At 40.3% G+C, this 23,370-nt stretch overlaps 1 protein-coding gene and 1 long non-coding RNA gene across 3 annotated transcripts in view; one reads left to right on the top strand and one right to left on the bottom strand.

The window, feature by feature from the left end:
• GRIN3A (glutamate ionotropic receptor NMDA type subunit 3A) overlaps positions 1-23,370 on the bottom strand; it is a 67,793-nt gene that overhangs the window by 11,890 nt on the left and 32,533 nt on the right. For both annotated transcript variants that reach the window (XM_032675545.1, XM_032675544.1), the window contains exons 3-6: positions 20,813-21,860; positions 5,807-5,952; positions 4,535-4,650; positions 2,851-3,002 (exon numbers count right to left, since the gene is read on the bottom strand). In XM_032675545.1, the coding sequence (XP_032531436.1) occupies positions 2,851-3,002; positions 4,535-4,650; positions 5,807-5,952; positions 20,813-21,860 (1,462 nt within the window). The remainder of the gene's footprint in view (positions 1-2,850; positions 3,003-4,534; positions 4,651-5,806; positions 5,953-20,812; positions 21,861-23,370) is intronic.
• Positions 6,902-22,935, top strand: LOC116780482. Its single transcript, XR_004354491.1, has 4 exons — positions 6,902-7,002; positions 9,688-9,692; positions 22,163-22,173; positions 22,925-22,935. It is a non-coding gene; the product is annotated as an uncharacterized LOC116780482 (long non-coding RNA).

The following is a 23,370-nucleotide window of genomic DNA, read 5'->3' as shown; positions in this document are numbered from 1 at the left end:
CACCTAAAAAAGTTATTATATCTCATTTAAATCTACCTCTTTCACCTTAAGGCCATTTGCCCTTGTTTTATCACTTCCATGCCCTGTGCTTGGGGTTGCCCCAACCCAGGTGCAGAAACTTACACTTGGCTTTGCTGTACATCATGAACTGAGCCCTTCAATTCAGTCACCTGATCCAGGCTATTGGACCTTATTTTCTGAACCAAATCTCAGTTTTACATGTTGGGTTAGTGCAATTGTACATCAAATGAGGACTACGGTGTGATAACCAGTCCTGGAGCAGCCACACCTGCCCTTCTTTCTGGCCATCACATGGAAGTTACACTTGAAAAACTGAATTACTTTGAAGCATAACATGTCTTCCAGCTGTGACCCCTTGCCTAAAGCCTCTCCTTAAATGCTGTCCTTAAAACCTACTCAACCCTGAGAAAAAAAGAATGCCATGGGACTATTCATGGGACAAAATCTGAATTTTCAGCTTGGAGCAGCTTTTTTCCCACTTCCTCTCCCTTTGTTGGTGGGCCTTGAGGAACCTTTGAGTACTTAAACCATGTCACGGTTTTTCCAGGCCATGAACATGGGGTAGTTTCAGGCTGACCTAGAAAACAGTGACACCCAGTATTACATTACTGAACATAAAGGGGTTTGTGATAAAGTAAGAAAGTGAAAGAACTGGGTTTGCCTCAGAGATCATGTACTAACCATACCCGTGCAGGAAAATGGTATGGTCTTGCCTTCTATTTTTAAATTGCAAAGGTCTTTCAGAAGAGTAGCTGCACAAATGACATACCACCTATTAGATATTTTTCTCTCCAGTTTGAATGCAAGGTTTATTCTCTTGTTGCTCGTGTTTGCTTTTCTCCACAAAAACACAAATTCAATTGGTTTTATAATATGACTTCTTCAGTTGGCCCAGCCAGGGTTGATTTTCTGTATTGTTATATTTGCTATGGCAGGAAAAAAGTTTCTGTTTCTGGACACAGCCATGAGAACTCAAGGCTAAGAGCAGTAGTCTTCAAATTGTTTTTGATCACACACCTCTGTCGGTAACTTTTTAAGCATAACCCCCCCATATTTATACCTATTTATGATTTATATATATATATACCTCAATTTCTAATATTTTATTCCTGTAGCCCAGGGAATCATCTCATGCCCTCCACCAGGGGCTGTATCCAACCAACTCTAGAGACCACTAGCTTGAAGGAGTAAAACATATATTCTGGGAGAAAAACAGTACCAATTAAAACTGTATTTTTAGATAGAATTGATTCTATATCTTAGCTATTTCCATAGGAATACAGAGCATATAGCTCTCGATACATCTTCTGGGGTAAGACTCTCATGATCAGAGGAAACTCCTTATGTCTCATCTCTAGGGAATTGCTAGGGAGGTAAGTTTTCTCTGCTGTAAGAGTTTTGAGTTTCAAGACAGTTGAGGTAATTAATACCATCTGGTAATTTTCCTGAGATTTAATTCAAAAGATCATGTTAAAATTTAGAGTAACAAGAGGTCATTGAATGAAGTGCTTGTCATGAACAGATATATCAGCTATTATAAGAAGATAATTCCCTTGTTAGATAATAATATAATCTTCAGAATAAGCTACATCGGAAATAGCAATGAATACCCACTTTTGTTTAAATGTGCTTTCTTGTCTTGAATTAATCACAAAAAAAGGAAAGAAAAAATTGAATAAATTGAATAAAAATAAATTGAATTTTCTTCTATGAATGTCTGCTGTAATATAATTTGTTTCATATTGACACAATTGTAATGAAAAAGTAAAAAATGTAGTAAGACATGCAGAAATACCCCACAATCTATGTATTAAAAACACCAAATACAGATTTCCATTGTCATATCTCTAAAAAATGCTGGCTTTCAAGTGATTTAGTCAGCAGCCAGAGGTTTGCAGACAAGATGCTCAGGTGACCATTGAAAAGTCAGTGTCAGAGCCCCAGGAAACTGGGATTCTCTTTTATGGGAGAATGGCCACGCAACCACCTCCTCAGAGAACACACAGCGTTTTTTGGCGTTTGGCTGAAGGCTCTGAGAAGGAGAGAGTAGAGCTTTCACTATGTTTTTTGTACTAGTGAGAATATATAACCTACCTCTTTTGGCAGACCTTGAGCTAAAGGTCTATGCTTTAAGCTTCAGACATTGCTGGAGCTTTTGATTCTTCAGTACTTTATCTTTTTTTAGTTGATAGTCCAGGAACTTAACAAAAAACTGCTATTCTGATAAGAGTCTTCTTTTTCTCATAAATAATGGCCTATATCTTCAGCTGCCATGAGCTGGCACAACTCCTCTGATTTGAAATCAGGACATAAATCCATAGAGATTTACTTTCATTTCCTCTAGATCTAGATAGAATTGAGACCTACTTCCCCTCTGTGCTTAGCATGGTACCTTAGCAGATCATTTCTAGGCTGAAATCCTCTCTTTAGTACAAGTAGCTGCCATATTAGGAGGGCAGCTATTAGAAATTTGGGATGTACTGAATTCCCTGTCTCTCTGTGGATGGTGATACACACACACCTGAGTGGAATCAGATAGGTTTGCTATGCAGTGTGCCACATTATGTTTTTTAATGCCCCTGTTGGTCTCCAGAAGAGCTCTCTGACACATACTCTGCACACCCAACTTAGCAGCACAGTCTCACTGATGTTTTCTCATGCTCTGATCTTACTTCTGCTGGGATTAGCAGCTCTTTTGAAGTCTCACACTTCCCTTCAGCTGCCACCCATCTCTGTCACATGGGCATGTCCACTTCACATTATGAATAAGGGGAAATAGTTGCCAGCTTGAACAAATCCTCACTCAGGTGACCCAAGTTCATCGTTTACCTCCGTGACAGCAAAGCTTCTTTTCCCACATGGAACAACCTTGTACCACTTGTCATGCAGAACATCCATGAAACCATGGGATTTGTACTGGCTGATCAGTTCAGAGATGTTTGAGGTGAGCGGAGAGTTTGGGGGAAGGCCAATGCCATATCCTAGAAGGAAAAACAGTACAGTCATCTCTCTCTTTCTTGTTTGCTTTTTGGTAAGTGATGTTGATTCAGTACGAAAGATCAAGCTGACATTCTGTTTCAGCCAGCCAGTTCAAACCTGGATACTAGCTTACTGTGGACTGAGAATGCTGATACAAGGCCTTTTGCTGTGCAAAAATAAAGTCACTCAATATAAGCAGGATATACAAATTTAAAATTATTAAGGCCACAAAAGTAATATGGAAATCTGGAGGTTCAACAATTTAAAATGGAGATACAGCTGGAAAAATAGATCTATCTTGTCTCTAGGAACACAGACTTTTGCATGCTTTTGCCATGGGTTCTTTTTTTTTTGTCTTGTTTTAGAAATGCTAAAGGGCCTCAATGTCACATAAACCACTCTGTGATGCTTTTATGTTGTCAGAGCAGTGGATGTGACTGTGGTGTCAGATGTGACATTTTCTTCCTATGCATTTTCTGATGAGGAGCCATATGCATGTAAATGTATATGTGAGCAGTCTGCATTGTTATCACACAGCAATTTAAAGCCTGGGAGCTATGCTTTCAGTTCATGCCCCTCTGCTCTGGCAGTGACAGGGACCTTCAGATACTAACAAACACAGTTTTTAGCCACTGTGTTGTCTTTCACCATGTTGAAGTGGTGGTAAAGGACTCCATGTAAGTGAAAATGGATTCAGTAACTCTGAATATGGTATTTCTATTTGCAGAATCTGGGGTTCGACTTTAGAAATTCTGAACAAATACAATTTATGCCTAGAAGACATGCAGTTGCATGCAGAGATGTGCTGCCAACTGCCTGGAGAGATCCCTTTCTAGTCCACTGTGGATTTTTGTTTTTCAGTTCAGAATTCAGAATTTCAGACTGTCTCATTAAAAAAACCCACAACAACACAGCAAGAAAGAAAACACCCCTGCAAGTACACAAGTGCTGAATTTGCCATGACAGTGGCTTGCTTTTCAATGAGAGAAACACCGATATGTTTATCTACAATGCAATAAGCTCCCTTGCTGCTGAGTTTTTTGAATTGTGCCTGAATATATTAGCTAACATTGAAGGATTTCCTTCAGAGAAGGCATAGCTAGAATGAATATCACATGTTCTGCATACTTCTTTTGTAATTGAATGATGTAAAGTCCAGTCATGCAAAATCATACAATTTGGGGGTTATTTGTGTTTTGGTTTTTTTTTTTTTTTCTATATTGAAATCTGATTTACTTGATTTAAAGTTGTGCAAGCTTTTGGTTTTCTTCAGTAGAGCTGACCTTTCTGAAAGGGAAGATTTATCAGGTTGCAGGTGCATGATGAAACATGCAACTGCTCACATACAAATCCTTCCATGGGCAGGAACCCCTTCCACTAGACCAGGCTGCTCAAAACTCCATCCAACCTGGCTTTGAAACAAATGGTATAAGAGATCTAAAAGCTCAACAACCATAAAACAAGGACTGTACCACATCATAAAACAGCAAATGTGACATGTGAGAAACAGAGCAGTATGTTATAAAACTATTACCTTCAATGGCAAAGGGTTTTCCCACAGTTAGAAGCTTGCAGTCAGCATCTATTGATACTTCATAATCTAGGAGTGCTTTATCCATGATGAAGGCATCGAGTTTCTCTGGATCATGCCTGTATTCAATGTTAAAAGTCAGAATCATCTCACAGTCTAAGACTCAGTGATGCTCACTGAACATTTATCTATGCAATTCTCTGCAAGATTCCTGTATAAAAACAGAGACCAGGGCAGTCTTTTGCACATCTGGACTTAAAATGAAAACTGATTTATATTTTGAAGAAGGGAATTGTGCATGAAATGCAAACTTTGTGCATTTAAAGCAGTACAGACAGTTTAGGACTTACTATCCCAAAAAATACTACTGCGAAAGATGGAAAACATTACAACCTGTTGCACTTCAACTCAGTTGAAAGGTAGCACAAAGCTTTCTTGGAAAAGATCAGAAATTGCTAAAATACTACTTCTGTCTTGATTTGTGTTGTTAAAGTTACAGGTATTAAACCAAAAATGCAAAAGGATAACTTACTCCAAGGTATTCCTGCCCCTTTCTCTTTGAATACGAGGTAAATTATTTCCTTCACCTGATTCAGCTTTTCTCTATGTTCAGTCTCCATGAACACGGAGGTTTGAATTTTACTAATATAATCACTTCTGAACAGCATGCTTGCATAAAATTATGATACAGAAGAACAGTTGCAGTGCCTATTCTCATCTGACCCAAGGACTGCACCCTTGATTCCTGTCCCCTCAAAAATCTGGGTGTTCTCCCGATGTGATTACTTCATTGATTTCAATGGATTGATTCCAGTGTAACTCAAAGAACTGCCATATATCTTAATTATCATTAGGATAGGTCTCGGAAACAACTTCTGATGGAAAATTCTCAGGCTATCTATTAGGTAACTTCTATGAATAAGACAAATCAATTATTTCAGGCTTATTATCGGCTATTCCGTTTCCTGGATAAGTTGTGTGACCCCAGATTGTCAAGCACAAATGTCTCATGATTCCCTAAACCAAGAAGACTTGGTGTTTATTAGTTTTTTGCAGCCTAATGCTTCTTTTATTAACCTTAATGACAAATTAAGATTCCTCTCTAAGAACCTTCTTTCCTCCCACCATGCTGAGGAACCTCATTGGCAGCTTTTGCTTGGTCTGTGATGTTTTGTGGGATAAGTGACACAGCAAGCAGGAAACGCATCACCATCTCACTGCCGTGCCACCTCACTGGCCAAGAGACCAGATGTGCTGCTGCATGCAGAAGCTCACTTCAGGTAAGCCACTCCGTCCGTGGTGGCAGGGACGTTGTAGCGCCGCATGTACTCATGCATCTCTGGGAAGCTCTGCCTCACATAATCCTCTGCGCTGCTCTCCCGCACAGTCCCGAACCGAAACCCTTGGGATGGGTGGTGGAGCTGAGGAGAGGAAGTCAGAAGAGATTAGCAGAGATACTTGCCTTCGTCACATCTGGAGTCTTGGTCCTATACTTGTTTGTCAGAAATTTTCAGCATTCACAGGCCTGCCTCTGGTCCTCTTTCCAAACACCAGAAAAACTTGAAAAAGACTCACCAGGTGACTAAACTCTCGGGATCTTCTTCAAATGTTAAAAACATCTCCCATGACATGCCCTGAACACCCAAACCAACACTGGGATTATTGTCTTTAAAACTGGTGACGTTTCAGGAAGTGTTATGAGAAGCCTCCGAGTTGGATACAATCCACTTTCTGGGGCTCTGGGTAGGCAGCAAAAGACACACAGTCTGAATTTATTTCAGCAAAATGTCTTTTACTGACTCCTTAAGGAAGAAATTTTGCCTTCTGCAGAAGGGTAGCACCCTCAGTTCATTTCTACAAGCCTATATACCTTATCACAGTTTTTGCTGCCATTCTTCACAGACAAACTAAGGATTGAATGTTGTGTACACCAAAAAGTTGCCCCTGCCAGTGAGGAGGAGGAAGAATTCTCCTCTACACAGCCTAGCCTGGAGCAGGCTATAAACATACAGACAGTATGTTTGCAGTTTTGTGTCCTGTCCTTTTCACAACTTCGACCCTTTGTATTTAAGGCCCAAATAGTCTAGTTCAGGTTTCACAGACCTATCTTTCTGAAGTGCCCTGTTTGTCTTTGGAGAGTTCAGGGACTCCTGGGGAAATTTTCAAGCTGCAGTGGAGGTGTCAGGCAGTTCCCTCCACTATACCAATCACTTCCTTGAGCTGGCCAAGTGCTGCCAAGACACACTAATTGGAAAGCCTTCAGCAATGTACCAGCCTCTAAAAGGTCAAACTTTCAGAGCACAGGAAGCCAAATAAGGCTAAGGAAAGGCTGAAATAGTTACGCTCTATTTGCTTCCCAGGAAGCTTGTGGTCTTCTGTCCTAGTTAGGACAGCTGAGACCAGTTCATCACTGGATGGGTGTAACCCAAAACTGTGCATTCTATAGCCTTCCATGCCATTTCCCAGAAACTGTTATCAGTGAACCATTTACACTATCTGCACATAGAGCCTGACTCCTCAGGCTATAAACTAGGTGCTAAGAGGCCTGCGAGATAGGAGTTGCTCTTGTCCTCACACCCACTAACAAACCCCCCCACCGTGAGGGAGGTACTGAGCATTCCTGCCTGAACTGGAGGATACATAATCTTGGAGTCTTGGGACCTTTTTAACCACTCGTGGGATCCAGAACCAGACTGCAGATCACCGCTCTCAACCAGACTGCAACCACCACTTTTCAACCAGACTGCAACTACCACTCTCGACCGGACTGCAATCACCACTCTTGACCAGACTGCAACAGCACCCTCACCAACAGGTTTTCCCCTCTCCTTTTCCTTTGGACTCAGGGGGCCCAAAGAACACCACACTGTTCATGCCCCAGGGTGCTGAGTTATACATTTGGGTTTTGTGGGTTAAAACCAATTGTTTGTCTGTATAATCGTACTTATTGTATTATTTTATTAAATTGTTATTCTGACTTATAATCTCTCTTTTGGGTTGAGTTCATTTCCCCTACTGGTTTACCTTTAACAGCACATGTTCACAGCAGCTTGCAAAGATGATCTCACCATGGCCATGCTCTGCTTTGCAAAGACCAAGCAAAGAGGTCTTTTCTGGCAGTCCATCTCATTTCTGCACTATCATCTTTGTAGAACAGAGTGTAGGGGAACACACAAAGCCATAAAAAGACCATCCCCACTCTTCTCTTCAATGACCTCATGGATAAATGAGTGTTCCTAGCTTTTTTAAGGCCAACACAGGTAGGATGTAAACTCACAGTCACCTAGTTTAGTCTGAAAAGGAACAGAGAAAGGTCTTTTGGATGGCATTTTGATGTCCTGGAAGCTATGGACATACTGTATTTCTGGTATTACCTGGAAAGTGGGCAGGTGGTCTCCACATTGTGCTCAGCTGATCTGGTCCTTATGCTGCAACCTGGGAATGAGATCCGCAGCTAAATGCAAGTCTGTGGGCATTTGAGTTGTTCCAGACTCCATGACTATGGACAAGCGAGGCAGGGTGTGTCTCTATCCAGAGCTGGCCATAGGGATGCTGTGCCAGAAGGACTGTGGGTGCAGAAGTAAATGTTCTTGCTTGGGAGTGTGGGAGCAGCATTCAAGTGCCAGGAGACATAAATAACAGAAGGTGGGCTGTGACAATACATCATGGAGACTTCCAGCACAATGCTGTCAACACAAACCTTCAGACAGTGAAGATGACCTGCTTAAAGAATGAGCTTGGAGTGGGCTAATGCACTCTATGTCCCTAGAAGCTCATCACCATAGTCAGTACTAATTTTTTTAGGTTTTATTTCTTGGCAGTTTCAGTGAAGGGAGTGAAAACCTCATCAAGACTCAACACTGAACCATCGTTGAAGTCAAGTTAGGTGTTTGTTGTGATGTTTGTGACACACATAGTGATGCCAATTGCAGTGCAACATCTGAGCTACAGGTAAAGTCTGACTTCACTGGAAAGCATCTCACTCAGACTGTCACAAGCATCTACATCTAGCTAAACATTTAAAACTCTATGGGGATGGCTAGTAGAAAGACAGTGAACTGCACCTCCATGCAGTTTTCTGTCCCAAATCCTGTACTGGGAACTGCCCACACTTTGCTTTGTGTTGTGCACATTGTCAAATTTCACCACAAACAAGGATAAAACTGGAATGTGGATTAGATCAAAAGTCCATCTGGTTTAATATCTTGTCTCTAGTAACACCATATGTCTGGTGGGAAGTCTTGGAAAGTCTGTGTAAGGGAGTCATGCAGTGATCCCTTGCGTCCAATGCCCGACCTGCTTCTGGTAATCTCCACTTTTTCTAAAGCATCATTATGTGTCTGCAATTTTATATTTGACGAACCTTGACTCCTTTTACAAGGGATAAATGTTAATAGTGTTTTAGTCCTCTAAGTCTTTCAGGACTGTTTTCTACTTGTTGCTGCTTATACACATGAGGAAAAGGTTTGCTTGCAGCTAAGTGATAACAGTGGATTGACAATGCAAAATGCTGCCAAAAGCACTTACTGCTGATCTGCTAAGAATGCTAAAGGTTACTTGCTTCAAAATAAAATCTTCAGGATGGAAATAAGATTAATTGGTTGTCACTGTTGCTTTCTTACTTTCTGTAGTTCTCTCCAGAGAAGATTATGTGAAAAGCTGGAAACCACAAATATCTGTGTTTCGACAGGTTAGGTAAATGTCAGTCTTCCTGTGAGTCTTGCCTTATTAATTACATCCTTTTTTTTTAATCTTTTCTGTTTCTCATGCTCTGTTTCGTGTTTCTTATATTTTAAAAGTCCTGTATGAAAGAGTCTTTCTGTTTTCTATAAACCAATAATGGAATCCTAATGCCTAGGGCTACAGAGAAATCATGAACTCTGAAAAATCAGCAGTTGAAGAATCAAAATTTGAAGAATCAAGAATGGATTCTATACATTTTTTTTAAACTGGCTGTTCAAGGGAGACAATTACTGTATTTTTTTATCAGTAGTAGCAAGTATAAAGGCTATCTTATTGAAGAAAAAATAGCTGTTGAAATTATAGGCATTTCTACTATATGGAGACTATAATTCTGTGTATATACTGCTTTTTCATTCAAAGCTCAGTCAGTCTCAAAGCTAAATAAACATCACAAAGCAGGCAAAGGGCACTAGAAACTGTTGACACTTTTTTTATCCATAGAGTACCTGGAGATTTGCTGGTGATTAAAGTACAATTAAAAATAAATGAATGTAATAGCTGCACATCCATTTCCTGACATGAGTTTTCTTGGCACTCAGCTTAGATAGCTTTACAAAGTCCCTCCAAAATCACACATCTATGACTGCAAGAAATGGCAAGAACAAGGTTTATTTCAACCTGAGGAGAGGCTTTGAGGCAACAGTACAGTCCTGGCTTGACAATTCATTGAACAAGATGTGAGGAAATTTATAAGTACAGATATTGCAAAAAAGCAATAGCCTAAATAAAGGTATTTAACTTTTTTTAACTGACAGATCATTGAATCACAGAATCACTTTAGTTGAAAAAAGACTCTCAAGATCATCAAGCCCAAGTGCTAACCCAGCACTGCTGAATCCATCACTGAACTGTGCCACAGTGTCACAACTACATATTTCTTAAATCCCTTCAGGGATGGTGACTCTACCACTTTCCTGGGCAGCCTTTTCCAATGCCTGGAAATCCTTATGGTGAGGAGATTTTTTGTAGATCTCCTTTTTGAAGATCCATTAGTGTTTAGCAAGTAACCAGCCCTTTGAATGTTATCCAGCAGGGCCACCACAGCACCACAGGCAACTGCAAACTATGCTGGCTGAGCTACCAAGAGGGCTGAGCGAAGGAATGCCAATGGTCTGGGCAGTGTAACAGCAAATACATTAATGTATCAATGAAGTAGTTAAAAAACAATGTTAAAAGCTATTAGCTATTAATAGATTTTGATATTTTATCTATTAAAAGTTAAAAGGGGTTAAAAGGCTATTTAGTGTTGCTGGTTAGTGGCCCTCCTAAAGAAGATGAGAGCTCCAGCAGCTAACAGTATCATTTTTGCATCTCAAATACTGGAGATCATGGCTCTCATATGAGAGAACTGAGTTTTATACCTGAAGCACTGGTGTATACCATGAATGGCCATACTACTTAGGTACACCCCAAATTTTTAAAACCATCTAAAGCCATTCATGCGATATACATGATGACCTCCATTTAGATCTGAGTTAAATGGTCATGACAGCCCTCACAGCAGTGGTTATGCGAATCCTGCCCAGCACTGAGGAAATGAAATGCTTGTTGGGTCACTTGAGCACTGAGACAGGGAGGCTTAAACACATGTAATGTTTAAGGAAACTCAAGAGCTTTACAGTGCATCCAGCTTCTCTGACAGTGCCAGGAAAAGCTCTGGGACTTCTCAAAGTCTTCTGTACCTTGTATATAATGGTGTGACCAGACTAATGATGTTTGTGCTGCTTACTGCCGAAAGCAAACACTGCAGCTACCAGTTCCCTTGGCTTGGCCCCTTACTTCTAGATTTTCTTGGTTTCTGTCTCCTGTTAAAACATCGCTGAGTGGAAAGTAGAGAACTTGTTTTATTTGGAAAGATGTTGAGAAGAACTGGGCATCTGCATACATTTATGGCTTGGGGTGCCAATTATGCATGAAAATACCAATCTGATAAACATCAATGTGATAAAACCACAGGAGTAGAAAGAAGAAAATACAATCCTGAATGACAGGGAGTTTGCATTACTTGACACGTTCCATTTTATGTAATACAGTGCCACTTCATTGAGAACCTCCAGCTAGGCTGAGAACACCTAGACTCCAACTTGAAAGGAAACAGGCCTAGAAATATCCTATGCAAATTGGGATTTAAAACAGAAAATGTATGAGATACCAGCAGTTAACCTTGACACATTCAAAGCTGCTGGGCTGTGGGGTTTTGAGGGCTTTCTAGCAGGTTCTGGCTTCTGTATGACTTTTCAGTTCTGCAAAGCTAGAAGATTTGCCTCAAAGACCTTTCCCCGTCTTGATGCCCTTGTTGTTATTTTTACTAACATTCTGAGGTTTACATCACACTTGGTTGTCATGGATTTTTCAGTGTGTAAGAACTCCAGGTGTACAGAATATAAATACATAATCTCGGCTCCAGACAAGCAGGCAATACAATATTGCCTTCTGATCTCATGGAGTTTGAGTTTGCTGGGAGCTGTGAGGAGACAAGGAAGATCTAAACAGAACAACTGTTGGGAAGGGAAATTATGTCTATTTTCTATAAGCGATGATGTAATTGAAATGTAGGAAATGCTTTCCCAGCACTTGATTGATGGGGTGCACTGAATCAGAACTATTCTGTGCATTTCAGTATATGACTGGAGGAAAAATGCTTTAGGAACACCATTTCTAATTGTTATCTCAAATCATTAGAAGTATTTTGTCACTCATTCAGTAAGCCTCTCCCAAATTCAATTCCATGAACTATTTTTTGAGGGAAATGAGGAAAAGGCAATCCAGTATGCAGCTGGGTGCGGTGCCTGTGACTGTACCCTGCAGTGACAGATGCAGAGTTAACGTGAATTCAGCTTTTACCACCACCTACAATATTGCTCTCCAATGTTAATCGGGTATAGAAAGAAGGAACATGGCTAAAATCACTTTCCTGACTTTTACAACAAATTCTGAGGAAAAATTGTTGTGCAAAAGGTTTCAGTAACCCCTCACCATGACAGTGCTGGTTACCTGGTGTGACACCAAGTGCAGTGTTCACTGGACATGTGGTATATCAGTACAATTGGTGTTCATGCCAGTACAATCTCTGCCAGGGAATGGCTGCAGAATCTTGAAAATCTGCTCAGTTTCAATTGCTAATCACTGGAAAAGGGTAGCATTAAGTGAAGAACTGACATGCTTTTAGAGACACTGCTGGTTTACACTGAGACTTCTGGTTTTGGCTTCATTTTACTTTGCCTTATGTAACCTATATGTTGAGGTGGTCTTCCAGCTGCTAGTAGACTTCTCATGGTCCACTGATAAAATAAATGCAATTGGTAGTGCTAAGCAAGGTTTCAGGGGAAAATGAATAAAACAAATAAAAAAAAACCCACACAAAACAACAGAACTATGTAAAACGCTGTTCATGGGCTTTCCCTACTTATCTGCAAGAGTTATTGAAAACTAACTAGTGAATATTTATGGGGTGCAGAGGGAGATGAAAGAAAAAAAATTATTCACAGTGAAGAACATGAATTTCAGATTTTAGCAGAGGAAAATCACAGCTCAACTTCTGGAAGTTGAGGTTTTTCATCAAAAAACGTCCCACGTGTTCAAGCTTTGGAAGCGGAGACGTTCCCAGGGCCTCCAGGAGAGGGTGTTTGCAGAGTACATTTGAAAGAACACTTCTGCTTCTCTGCTGCAAAAAGTGTCAGTGGAGCTGATTCTTGACTTGTCAGAATAATGTGAGATTTTCTTAAAATTCTATCATTTTGAATCCAAATTAGCCAGGTTCATTAGCTGATATAAATCCTGACCGCTGCACTGAAGTTAATGAGCAGTTTTAATCTGGAAAACACTGCACAGTTCAGTGCTGACAGTTTATTCTCCTCATTGCAAGAGGAGACTACATGAGAAGAAACTGTGACTTAAGTCTCTGTTTAAAAGTAGAAAGCCTTTGTATTGATGGTCCCTGTGTGAGTGCTAATAATTACTTGCAAGATCTGTTCTGCTCCTCCGTGTGCTGCAAAAGCTCAGGAATGAGACTGGGCACTCAGGTCTGTGGGTAACTTCTGAGGGTTGCCCTGATGATTGAGTTGCTGGGCAGTTCAAGAAACTCCATAAAACAGCACTCTGGTGATTATGAACTTGCAGGTGTGTTTATCTCTGTTTCTTAATAGCATTTTAAGAGTTTTCTGGACAGAGAAAGCTGTGATTTTTTCCAGGAGAGCTGAGAACTGTAAGATAGTAAGAGTAAATTATTGTAGAAAAAATGGGTAGACTGAGGGAAAAAAATGGATGTAATTCCCAAAAGGCAATACATCACTTTTTCCAAATCTACTTCACCAGCACAAAGCAGCTGTAAAAATGTTCCCGATAGAATCACTTCTTTGAACAAGTTCTTCCGCTTGCTACCCATAAAAGAGGGCTAATGCTGCTCTCAGGCAAGTGAAATCCTTTTCAAATTAGAAGCAAGAGAAGGAGAGCTGCTTGGCTGAAAACATTTTCAAGCTACCACAGAGATATGTGATATTTCTGGATAAAGAATCCCTCTTGTCCCTCTGTCCTAAGTCTTGGGTCTGTGGACGAAAAGGTACCACAGATCTCTACAAGCCACTGAGGGCTGGACGGGGAAACCTAATGTGGCAGCAGCTTGAACTTTAGGTAATCTCCTCACCTTAAAACCAATCATCTTTAAAATACATTTTCTCACAGATTTCTTCCACTCCAACTGTTGCTGGTTTAAGGTCAGTTCTCCTACTCCCTGGCCATATGGCAGTTGTCCCCTGTATACCAGGGCTGAAAACAATCCTCTGCCGAAACAGGTGATGCAAGACTAGTGCCCTGTGGTTTCCAGGAAAGGAACAAAGAATGGGTTTGTGTTGTAAATTAGTTACTAGGATGAAGAAGTTTCCCACTGTAGATGGTGGAACTGTCCATCTGTGCAGATCTGATTTCTTAAATATGTTATTTTTTATTGCCTTTTGGTTCAAGAGCATTAAATGAAGGTAAATCAGAAAGAGTCCTTTGTTACTGACAGATCCAACATTGGAACAAAAAAGGTTTTTTCCTTCTTGGAATCAGTTTGGAACAGTGAGAAATGTGTTAAGCATGAAGTGCAAAAGAAAAATCATGGGCACATTTGGATGCCTTGACCTCTTGCACAGTGAAATACAGACATTAGTATTTGACTCTACCTGGTGTTCTGTCAAATCTTAGTGCACTCAATGAAAACCATTATTTTTTTTTTCTACAGGGCTTGGACCCTTGTCAGCCCTGAAACCCAAGGGATTAGGTTGGGAGCTGACTGAGGACTTCTGTCTCTAGGAAGGTGAGCCAGAATAGTATTCTGGTCTCTGTAGATCACAATGTTTGTTACTTTTGTGAACAATAATAAATATCCTCAATGCTGCTAAGTCAGCTATATGATGATCTTCCACCTGCCAGGTGGTAAGATCAGCCTTATGCATCTTTACCATTCTCTGCTCCTCTTTGCCAGTTACTTCAGTAACTTCTCGTGTTTCTCCACTTTTTATTATTTCTAGCATGGGTATGAGCACCACTTATGTAGCAGTAACTATTTCTGGTGGTGGGATCACTTTCCTTCTTTAAAAAAATTATATGACATATAGGTAAATGCAGGTTGAGAGTAAGAAACTGACATCAATACAGATGGAAAAATGCTAAGCCACAATAACTCCTTCTGTGCTGAGGAACAACTTTTACAACCTGCATCACATGGAGTGAAGACAGCAGGACTTCTCTTCCACACCTACCCCTAAACTCTTTGGGTCAAACAGAATGGTGAGCTGAGAAGTGGCCAAGGCACTCGGTGACGGTAAAAGGCATCATGTGCAAGTGAAGACCTGGAACAGCAGAGGTTAATATGCAAAGATACCAAGAAGATAATTGTTGGCAAGAAGACATAAAATGGGAATGGAAATTTGATCTGTAGAACACTGCAGTGCATTGTCTGATAAACTGAGTATCTGAATGATACAAATCTGAACTGGACAGATTCTAAGAATCCAAAGCTGTATCTTTACAGGAAATCTTTAATGAGGTGATGGGGAAGCTAAACAAGTCCAATGTTCCCAATAAATTGCATGGGGAAGCCCATGAAGCAATGATTTCAACTCCATAAATTGTAGATGTCTTTCATTCCTGTATGAGATGGCTCTGCAATTCTTTGTTCTGACTGGAGTTTGACGCTTGATTTCACCTTTGTCTGAGACTTTTTCACTTTGGTCTCTGTGACACTTAAGTCCTTGAGTTCAAATCCTTCACTGACTCATTAATACTTAGAAAAGTACCATGTCTTAATTAGGAGGGTGTGATGCTGTGAATCATGACCTTTCTGTGCCCAGGGACTTCCTGCACAGAAATACATGCTCTATAGATTCTTCTTTTAACTGTAAAAAGAAAAGAACCCTGCAGTCCTCTGCAAATAATAAACCGCATGGCAGCAATAAGATTTCTGTGAACTTCACTGAGTTTGTAGCTTGTTTTTTTGCTATACAATTTAATGCATTTACTGCATATTTAAATAAATGATATTTCATTATCTATTTAATACACAGTAGTGCAAGTGAAGCCCCTTATAATGATTCATCTTAGGTTTTTGCAGTGAGACCATGGCAGTAATTTTCTTTAGAGTAGTTCTTACAAAAATTCCTTTTCTGAGGAAGAAAATTTATCAATAAACACACAACAGTTATGGCCTTACTCTCAAGCTTGATGAACTTGAGGGAAAATATCATTAAAAGCAGGAATATTTGAATCGTGCCTCTAATGATGAAAAGGCATATATAGTGAATGGATCTTTCTCTTTCTGTGGTTTGATGTTGCTAAAGCTCATCTGCAGCTACTTGTCAGTTGTATTTATGGACAGTTCTCATACAAGTAACACAAAGTATTCAACTGATACAATAATTGGTCACAAGGCCTCTAAATTAACTGAGATTTTCATAAATAAGAAATAAGAGCTTGCACGCTCATGTTTTGTGTTTTGTATCTAGAATCAAAAATCTGTGTGATCATACATAATCTCTGAGTAAGAAAATGTCAGAAGTACCTTGCCTGGATCATTCAAAGTGCTTGGTTTTGTAATAAAAAGTTGGACAGCTCATAAGAGCAAGTGTTCAGACACTGGACTGGGAGAAGAGCAGTGATTTCTGAGGACTAATCTCAAAGCACACCAGGGCTGTTGAAAGAACTTGCTGGATGGGATTTGTCAGAGTGACTGTAGGTGTCTGCATTGTATTCCTTGAGGCACATACGTTTTTTGTGTGACATCAGTGCTGGCCATGCTGGCACACCATCATGCATGTCAGAGAGAAGTAGGCAACTCCAGGGAATGGTTTAGGTGATCTTCTTGCCCTGAAGTAAGTCCCTTAACAGCAGCTCCAAGTGCCCACCTGTCCCATCTAACTGTGAAAGCACAGTAGACTGAGTAAATCATACATAATGTCTTCACTGCAGGCACATAAAGTTAGGAGGGATATTGCAGTGAAATTGCTGGTGATGGGATCTACATGAGTAGCCTTTCTTTTGTCAAATCAGTCTCAATAGGTTTGATATTTTATCTCAAAATAAAATGTGGAAAAGAACTTTGCCATTGTCAAGGAGTGTTTTGAAGGTAAAGTGATCAAGAGAAGTAAAAATATAACCGCAGTAAATTAACAGGTAGGCTACTCAAGTGTATACTGCAGATGGGAAAGAAAAGCGACGCTGTCGCAAAAGTCAAAGTGGTTGGATAGCACCTGAAAAACTCACTAAATTGTTGAAAGAATAACAATTTTAACAGAAAGAAAGGCCAGGCATTGGACCACTTATGGAAAATATGTCCAGCTCCTCAGCTTCTGCCGCTTTCATGTTGGCATGTTTGAAACGTTTATTCTGTTCTCTGGACTTCCACAACTGTTTTGCCTCAGATAATGTGAACTCCTCAACACGCTCAGGACTTCTGAGTGCATCTCCAGGATGTGCTCTTGTATGAAAAACATGAAAGGAAAGTCCCCGTTTCAAGCCCTCTTGCCACTGAAAAAAAACACTCCCTGGGGAGATCCTGCGGTATCAGTTTTCATGAGTTGTTTGGCAGAGTAAGTAGTTTTATTTCTACAAACTTACCTGGTCTAGTGGAAGGTGTCTCTGCCTATGGTAGGGGGATGAACAAGATGATCCTTAAGGTTCCCTTCCAACTCAAACCATTCTGTGATTCTATCATAAGACCAGCCCTAAGGCAGGATGCTGGTCATGCCTGTAGGCTGAATATCTGACCTTGTAAAGAATCAACTCATACAACAATGTACCTGGTCTGCCAGGCACTCTGACAAAGGCAAATATTGTAATTTTTTCTGTGCATTTAAAGATGTGACATTAGAAGAAAAATTGAAATAAGCCTCTGCGATTCAGATGCAAGAAGGGATAAAAGCAAATGAAGTGATCTAAACACAATGTTTTTTCTCTGTCTCCTCTATCTGCAGAAGAGCTTTTAAACTTCTTTGCCACGTACTGCAAGGAGCTTATTAAGAGCGATTCAGGACATGGATGCAACTTCCATCTGGGTAGCCAGCATGTTCATCCTGAAACTATCCTCTTGCCCTCAAAGCAGGCTGAACATGTTCCAGTGAACACAAAAGTTGTGTCTGCCAGTTTCCACTGGCAAGAGATGTTTAAAACACCTATAGTTAGAAAATGGGGGTGGGGTGGGGTGGGGGTGGGGTGGGGGTGGGGTGGGGAAGGGGGCAAAAAATTGCCCACTCTCTTAAAAGAATTAGATTTTGATGTGGCAGGACATTGCTTCAATATCTCTGCAATTCATTGGCTCTTACTGTAAAAGGTCACCTGAAATGTGACCCAATAAAGGGGGCAGCCAGCTTTGATGGATTCTGCAGGCATTTGGCTTTGGTGACGTACCCTTGTTAAGATCCTTACACAGAAAATACATACCAAGTTCCCCAAATTCAAGACACATTCCAGGAACTTAATTCTCTTTCCTCTCACTGCTTGCCATCTGCTCTGGTTTGTCTGGCCTCACTGGCTGCTCCTCCTTTCAGGAGCTTGATGATAGTTCTATATTCTCTTCTGTATCATTAGTGCATTTAAAGGTCCAACTGAGCTCTAATTCTGTCCTTCCTGACTATTTCCTACCTCAGATGAGATTTGCCATTTATGGCTGACAGCCTGAAGAAATTACATGTCTTATATCACCTCAAGAAGGTTGCTCCTCTATTTTGGGCTTTGTTTTTCAAATAAATTTCAAAAGCACAGTACAAAGGGCACATGCACACTAGAGCAGCAGCAGTAGGTTTAGAAGTATATGTTTGGAAGTATATTTAAATTAAAAAGATTATTTCTGCCTCCTGCTGCCTTCTTTTTGAAATGAGTCTCCTAAAAAGACGTAAGTAGATTTGGGAAGAAAATCCCAAACATAAAATCTTTTAATCACATACGAAATGCTTTAAGTAACTAACTAAAATGTGGTGCCTGTATCTCTGTGACTATTGTGCCCCAAACATTTCCCAAACCTAAGCTTTAACTCTTAGAACTCTGAACAGGCACAGGTCAGGTTTTGTGCAAGCAAAGGTTACACCAGTGCATTTTCTATTATAACTGCTCTTTTGGACGAAGACTGTGGAGCCAAATGCATGAATGAAATATATGAAACTATTTTGTAGCTCATATAATGGCAGGCAATCTTTTTCTTCCTTAAAATATTTTGTCTTATTCCAACAATGGGAACTGGTAACAGCTCAGAAGCTTAGATCTGGTCCACGAAGCAGAGGAGAGCTTGTCTAGGAAAGGCCAGTAATCCCACTGATTTATTGGAATCACTGACACTACTAACCACGAGTTGTTGGTGTTCTTATTCTGGACCAAGACTTGTGTTTGCAGCCCCTAACATACTTCAACACTCTGTGCTCAATTTTGTAACTCAAAAGCCAAGTTTTGCAGCACAGCTTTAGAATAATCTGATTTTCATGCAGTCACAGAAATTTCCCAATATCTGTTTTACAAACTCCACATGTGATCATACTAATAATGCTGAAAAATTGGATGCAATCTGATGCAGTTTAATTTGGTGGATGAGGAGATGGTCATGCAAACAGTAGAGGACTAACCTCATTTTCAAGCTAACATTATGGTTCACACAACAGTGCAACAGAGATATGCCTGATGATGGGGAAATTCAGCTGAAAGCTCTCATTTGCTTGTTCAGAATGCTTTGAATAAAACATGTACATTGATTCCTGGACTTTTTGCCTTACATTGATAAAGATATTCATGTAATATTCATGGTATTTTGTTCTGGGAGGGGAAGGGCAGATTAATAGAAGCAATTTGCTTTAAGACATAAGTCAATTTTAGACTGCCTCAGGCCAACCACAAAAACTATTGTTCTTGGTTTAAAATATTTTTGGTAGAAACAATCTAGTTAACATTGAAGGAATTGAGTCAGACAAAGTCAAAACTGTATGATCATCAGTCTGAATGCAAAGTTTTACTAATGTAACAGATGGAGCTTGGCCTTTGCTGCCTGGAGGGACATATGTAACATTTATTTACACAGTTTACAAAATCAAAATATATGTCCAGTTCTTGAGTTATGAAAATTGCTTTTTACAATGGCACAGCATTGTATTGATTCAGTCACCATGGTGAATGTTTTCTGTACCAGTAGTCAGGTCATGAGTATAAAACTGTGGATAATACAATCCCACCTTCACTGCAGAAGGTGCCAGACGAAGAAGGGAAATTTCCTGTCGCCACCCTGTCTCTTAGAGTGATTGTCAGGTGAAGAGGATGCTCTTGTGTCACCTGCAGCCACCTATTCTCTCTGCAAACCATTCTGCCACATGTTTTCATGATCACTACTTAGTGCCAAATTAAATAAGAATAGTCTTATAGAATGACTGGACTTAAAGGCCAACTGAGGACCCCTCGGAAAGGGGAAGAGAGCAGGTGGAGGCAGTACTAGGAAGTCTGACACTTTGCAGAGGGGTTGTCTACAACATTATTCATCTCCTCCCATGACTGGTCTCCAGCAGAAACAACACAGCAAATCAATTTCCTGACTACTTGTAAAGTGAATTCCACTGTTTTGATGCATAAGGCAGGATTTTTCAAAATATTTCAGTTCTGTTACATTTCATTTAGCATTCATGGGGAGTTTTGCCAGTTATGCCTTTGCCAGTAGCATCATGACCAGTGAAATACTTGCAAAATCCTACCTAGACAACATCAATGGTTTTGTCTTAGAGCTGTGCAGTTGTTTTGTTTGATTAACTGTCATGATGAACTGAATTATCCAACTGACCAAACAACTACTGTCAAAGGGTCTTGGATCTGAACTCAAACCCCTAATCTGCATGTCAAAGCCACTTTTCTTCTCTGCAGTGGGCAACACCAAAATATTTCACCTTCCCCCTCACCTTCAACCTTTGAAATCCTTCCCCCCCTACTTTTGTAGCTGTTTAAAAGCCCTCTCTCACTGAAACCATAAATTATGGAGCAATGAATTTTGAGTGGAAAGAAGAAAAGGCTGAGTTAACAGCAACAGACATGCTTTACCTTTGGGTCATGTATTCCAGAAAGCTCTTCATAGATCTTCTCTCCTACCATGACAGCAGCCAGGTTGGCTGTGTATGTGGACAAACAAAAAAGGCAGAAAATAGCCCAGAGATTCATTAAAAACCTTCCAGTCCAGCACTTTGGGGGTTTGATGGCAGCTGTTCTTCCAAACAGGATCGAGTAGCAGACATTCAGGGCAGAGGAGAAGGAGAAGACTTTGTTCCTATTCCTTCCCCTAGGGGTCATTCCAAAAGGGCTTTTCCATTCGTATAAGGTGAGGAATACAGCTGTGATGTGAAGAGCAACAAATATACCCAGCCACATAGTCCAGTGCAGTGGCCACATAAAGGCTCCAATAGGAGCTGCCGTGTCCTTGGTCCTCACCAGGATGCCCAAGCTTGTTGAAAAGAAAGGGCTGGTGAAGTCAATCACTTGGCTGCGGGCAGTGTTGATGCTAAATGATGTCACTGCCATGTGAGCTGTGCCAGCCAGAAGGTCTCCCACCAGCCCCGTCCAGTGGCCATTCTTCCAAGCTCCATATTTTCCATCCCCAACAATGTACAAGTCAAAATCGAAATTCATATCCTCAGCCAGCTTCTCCAGCAGGTCAATGCAGTAGCCATAGCAGCACTTCTTCAGCTCAATGGGAATGGTGTCATTCCCCCCTTGGAGGGTTTCAAACAGGTTATCCAGCACACCTGAGTTGTTGGTCAAGGGGTCCAGGCACAGCTGCCCTGCTGGGCAAAGACCTTCATCATCGACATCCCTTGTGAAGACAAACGGGTGCTCAATCAGTGTCACCACTCTGAGGTGTAGCCGGGTGGGGTGCTGCATGTGACTTTTATGTCTCTGTGTCTGTTCTGGCCATATTCCATAGTCCATGATTATCTTTCCCTCTTGCCAGCTCCCTAGACGTGTCCACATTGGGTTCCCGACAGGGTCGTGCTGCAGATTCCAGATGAAGAAGTTGTTTTCTGAGCTGACAATGGAGGAGCCCTTCACCTTAATGCGGCCACTGAGACCATCGAAAGTTGTGTTGGCTAAAAACCTGTTGGAGGGAGAAGGCAGAGTAATCAGAAGCAGACAGCTGAACCATGAATTCATGTTCAGAGAATAGCTGGATATGTTGCTGAACACCTAGCCTTCCTATGGCACAATGAATCAGTCACATAATTTACAACTAAACTACATGGGGATGCTCCCCTACACATCTAATGTAAATGAAAACTTCTCAGGATAGATATCTTCTTTATTTACTGGAAAAAATGAGAATGAGGACAATAATTTTTTCAGTTACCACTGCTTCATAAATTGATGAAGCATAGGTTAGTTCTAAGCTGAACTCACCAGATCTGTTGTCAGTTTCCTAGATAAAAATATATACGAAAACGGAAGAGTGGAAATTATGTATGAAATGTCCTTCCAAAAAAATTGCTATAATCTCAGTAAGATCTAGCTTGCATAAGAGGGGCTACTGAAGTGCTGTCAACAGCTTTCAAGCACTCTCAAGTGAACCAATGGGGATTCAAAAATGCAAATCTGGCATTGGTAAATCACTGTTAGCCACTTCAGAATAAAGTAAGGGAAAAAAATGAAAGATGGTTGCTCTAGGACAGTCAGTTTTAATTATTATGAAAAAAAATAGAAAAAGTAGTTTTGTAAAAAAGTGCAAAAGTAATGTTATTAAAAGTGTCATGCTGTCACATTAACAGATTTCATGAAGTGTGTCAGTTTTTCACTGCCTTGAGAATGCTGAGCTGCTACTATTCCAGATATTCACAATAAAGTTTAATATTTGTATTGGAAACCAACGTTTGCTAGTAGTTGTCTTCCCTGTATGTTGAGTTCAGCTTCTCATAAGTCATTATCAAAATGACATGGATAAAGGAGCAGGGAACCCATCAGTAATTAGGTGATAGAAGCAGAAAATCCTTTTTAGTGCAAGCACCATGACCAGCTGAACTGCGTGCTCTTAATAGGAGAGCTGCTACACATTTTGCAGGGGCTGTGTAAGTCAGTATGGTGATTCCATTAAAAACAACTGAGTTATATTGCTGTTTATATGGTGTAAGGTAAGATATGCATTTTTTTTCAGTAAAAGGCATTCAGAAGACAGACTATTTAACTGTTGCAGCAGAATATAACACCTCACATTAGTCCTGAGAATTGGGTGAAAGTAAATGTTGAAAGAAGTATAAAGGTTATAGCTGTCATTACAGCCTCAATAAACAAGGCATAAACTTTTAATTAGTGTTAATTGTTTATCAAAAATTACAGAGGATAAAAAATAACCTTAAATGTATTTGAAAAGGATAAATCGATTGCAAGTGCGTGTGCACACATCCTTCTGCCCAGGTTCTACCCTTTGTTTTAATGACTTTTCATGATTTTTGATGGGGTTTCAGCAGTTAAAACTCTCGAGGTCATATTAATGTTTGCCCTCTGCAAAGGGAAATTTATGAAAGTAAGTATTTTAGTTTTGAGTGTGATTGTGTGTGTGACAGTCTTCTCTGAGACAGCTTCACTGTTCACTGTTCTTCTTATGCAGTCTCTTTAGA

This window comes from Chiroxiphia lanceolata, chromosome Z, assembly GCF_009829145.1.
Source record: "Chiroxiphia lanceolata isolate bChiLan1 chromosome Z, bChiLan1.pri, whole genome shotgun sequence".
In the NCBI taxonomy this organism is placed as follows: Eukaryota; Metazoa; Chordata; class Aves; order Passeriformes; family Pipridae; genus Chiroxiphia; species Chiroxiphia lanceolata.
This window is presented reverse-complemented; position numbering and strand designations above follow the sequence as displayed.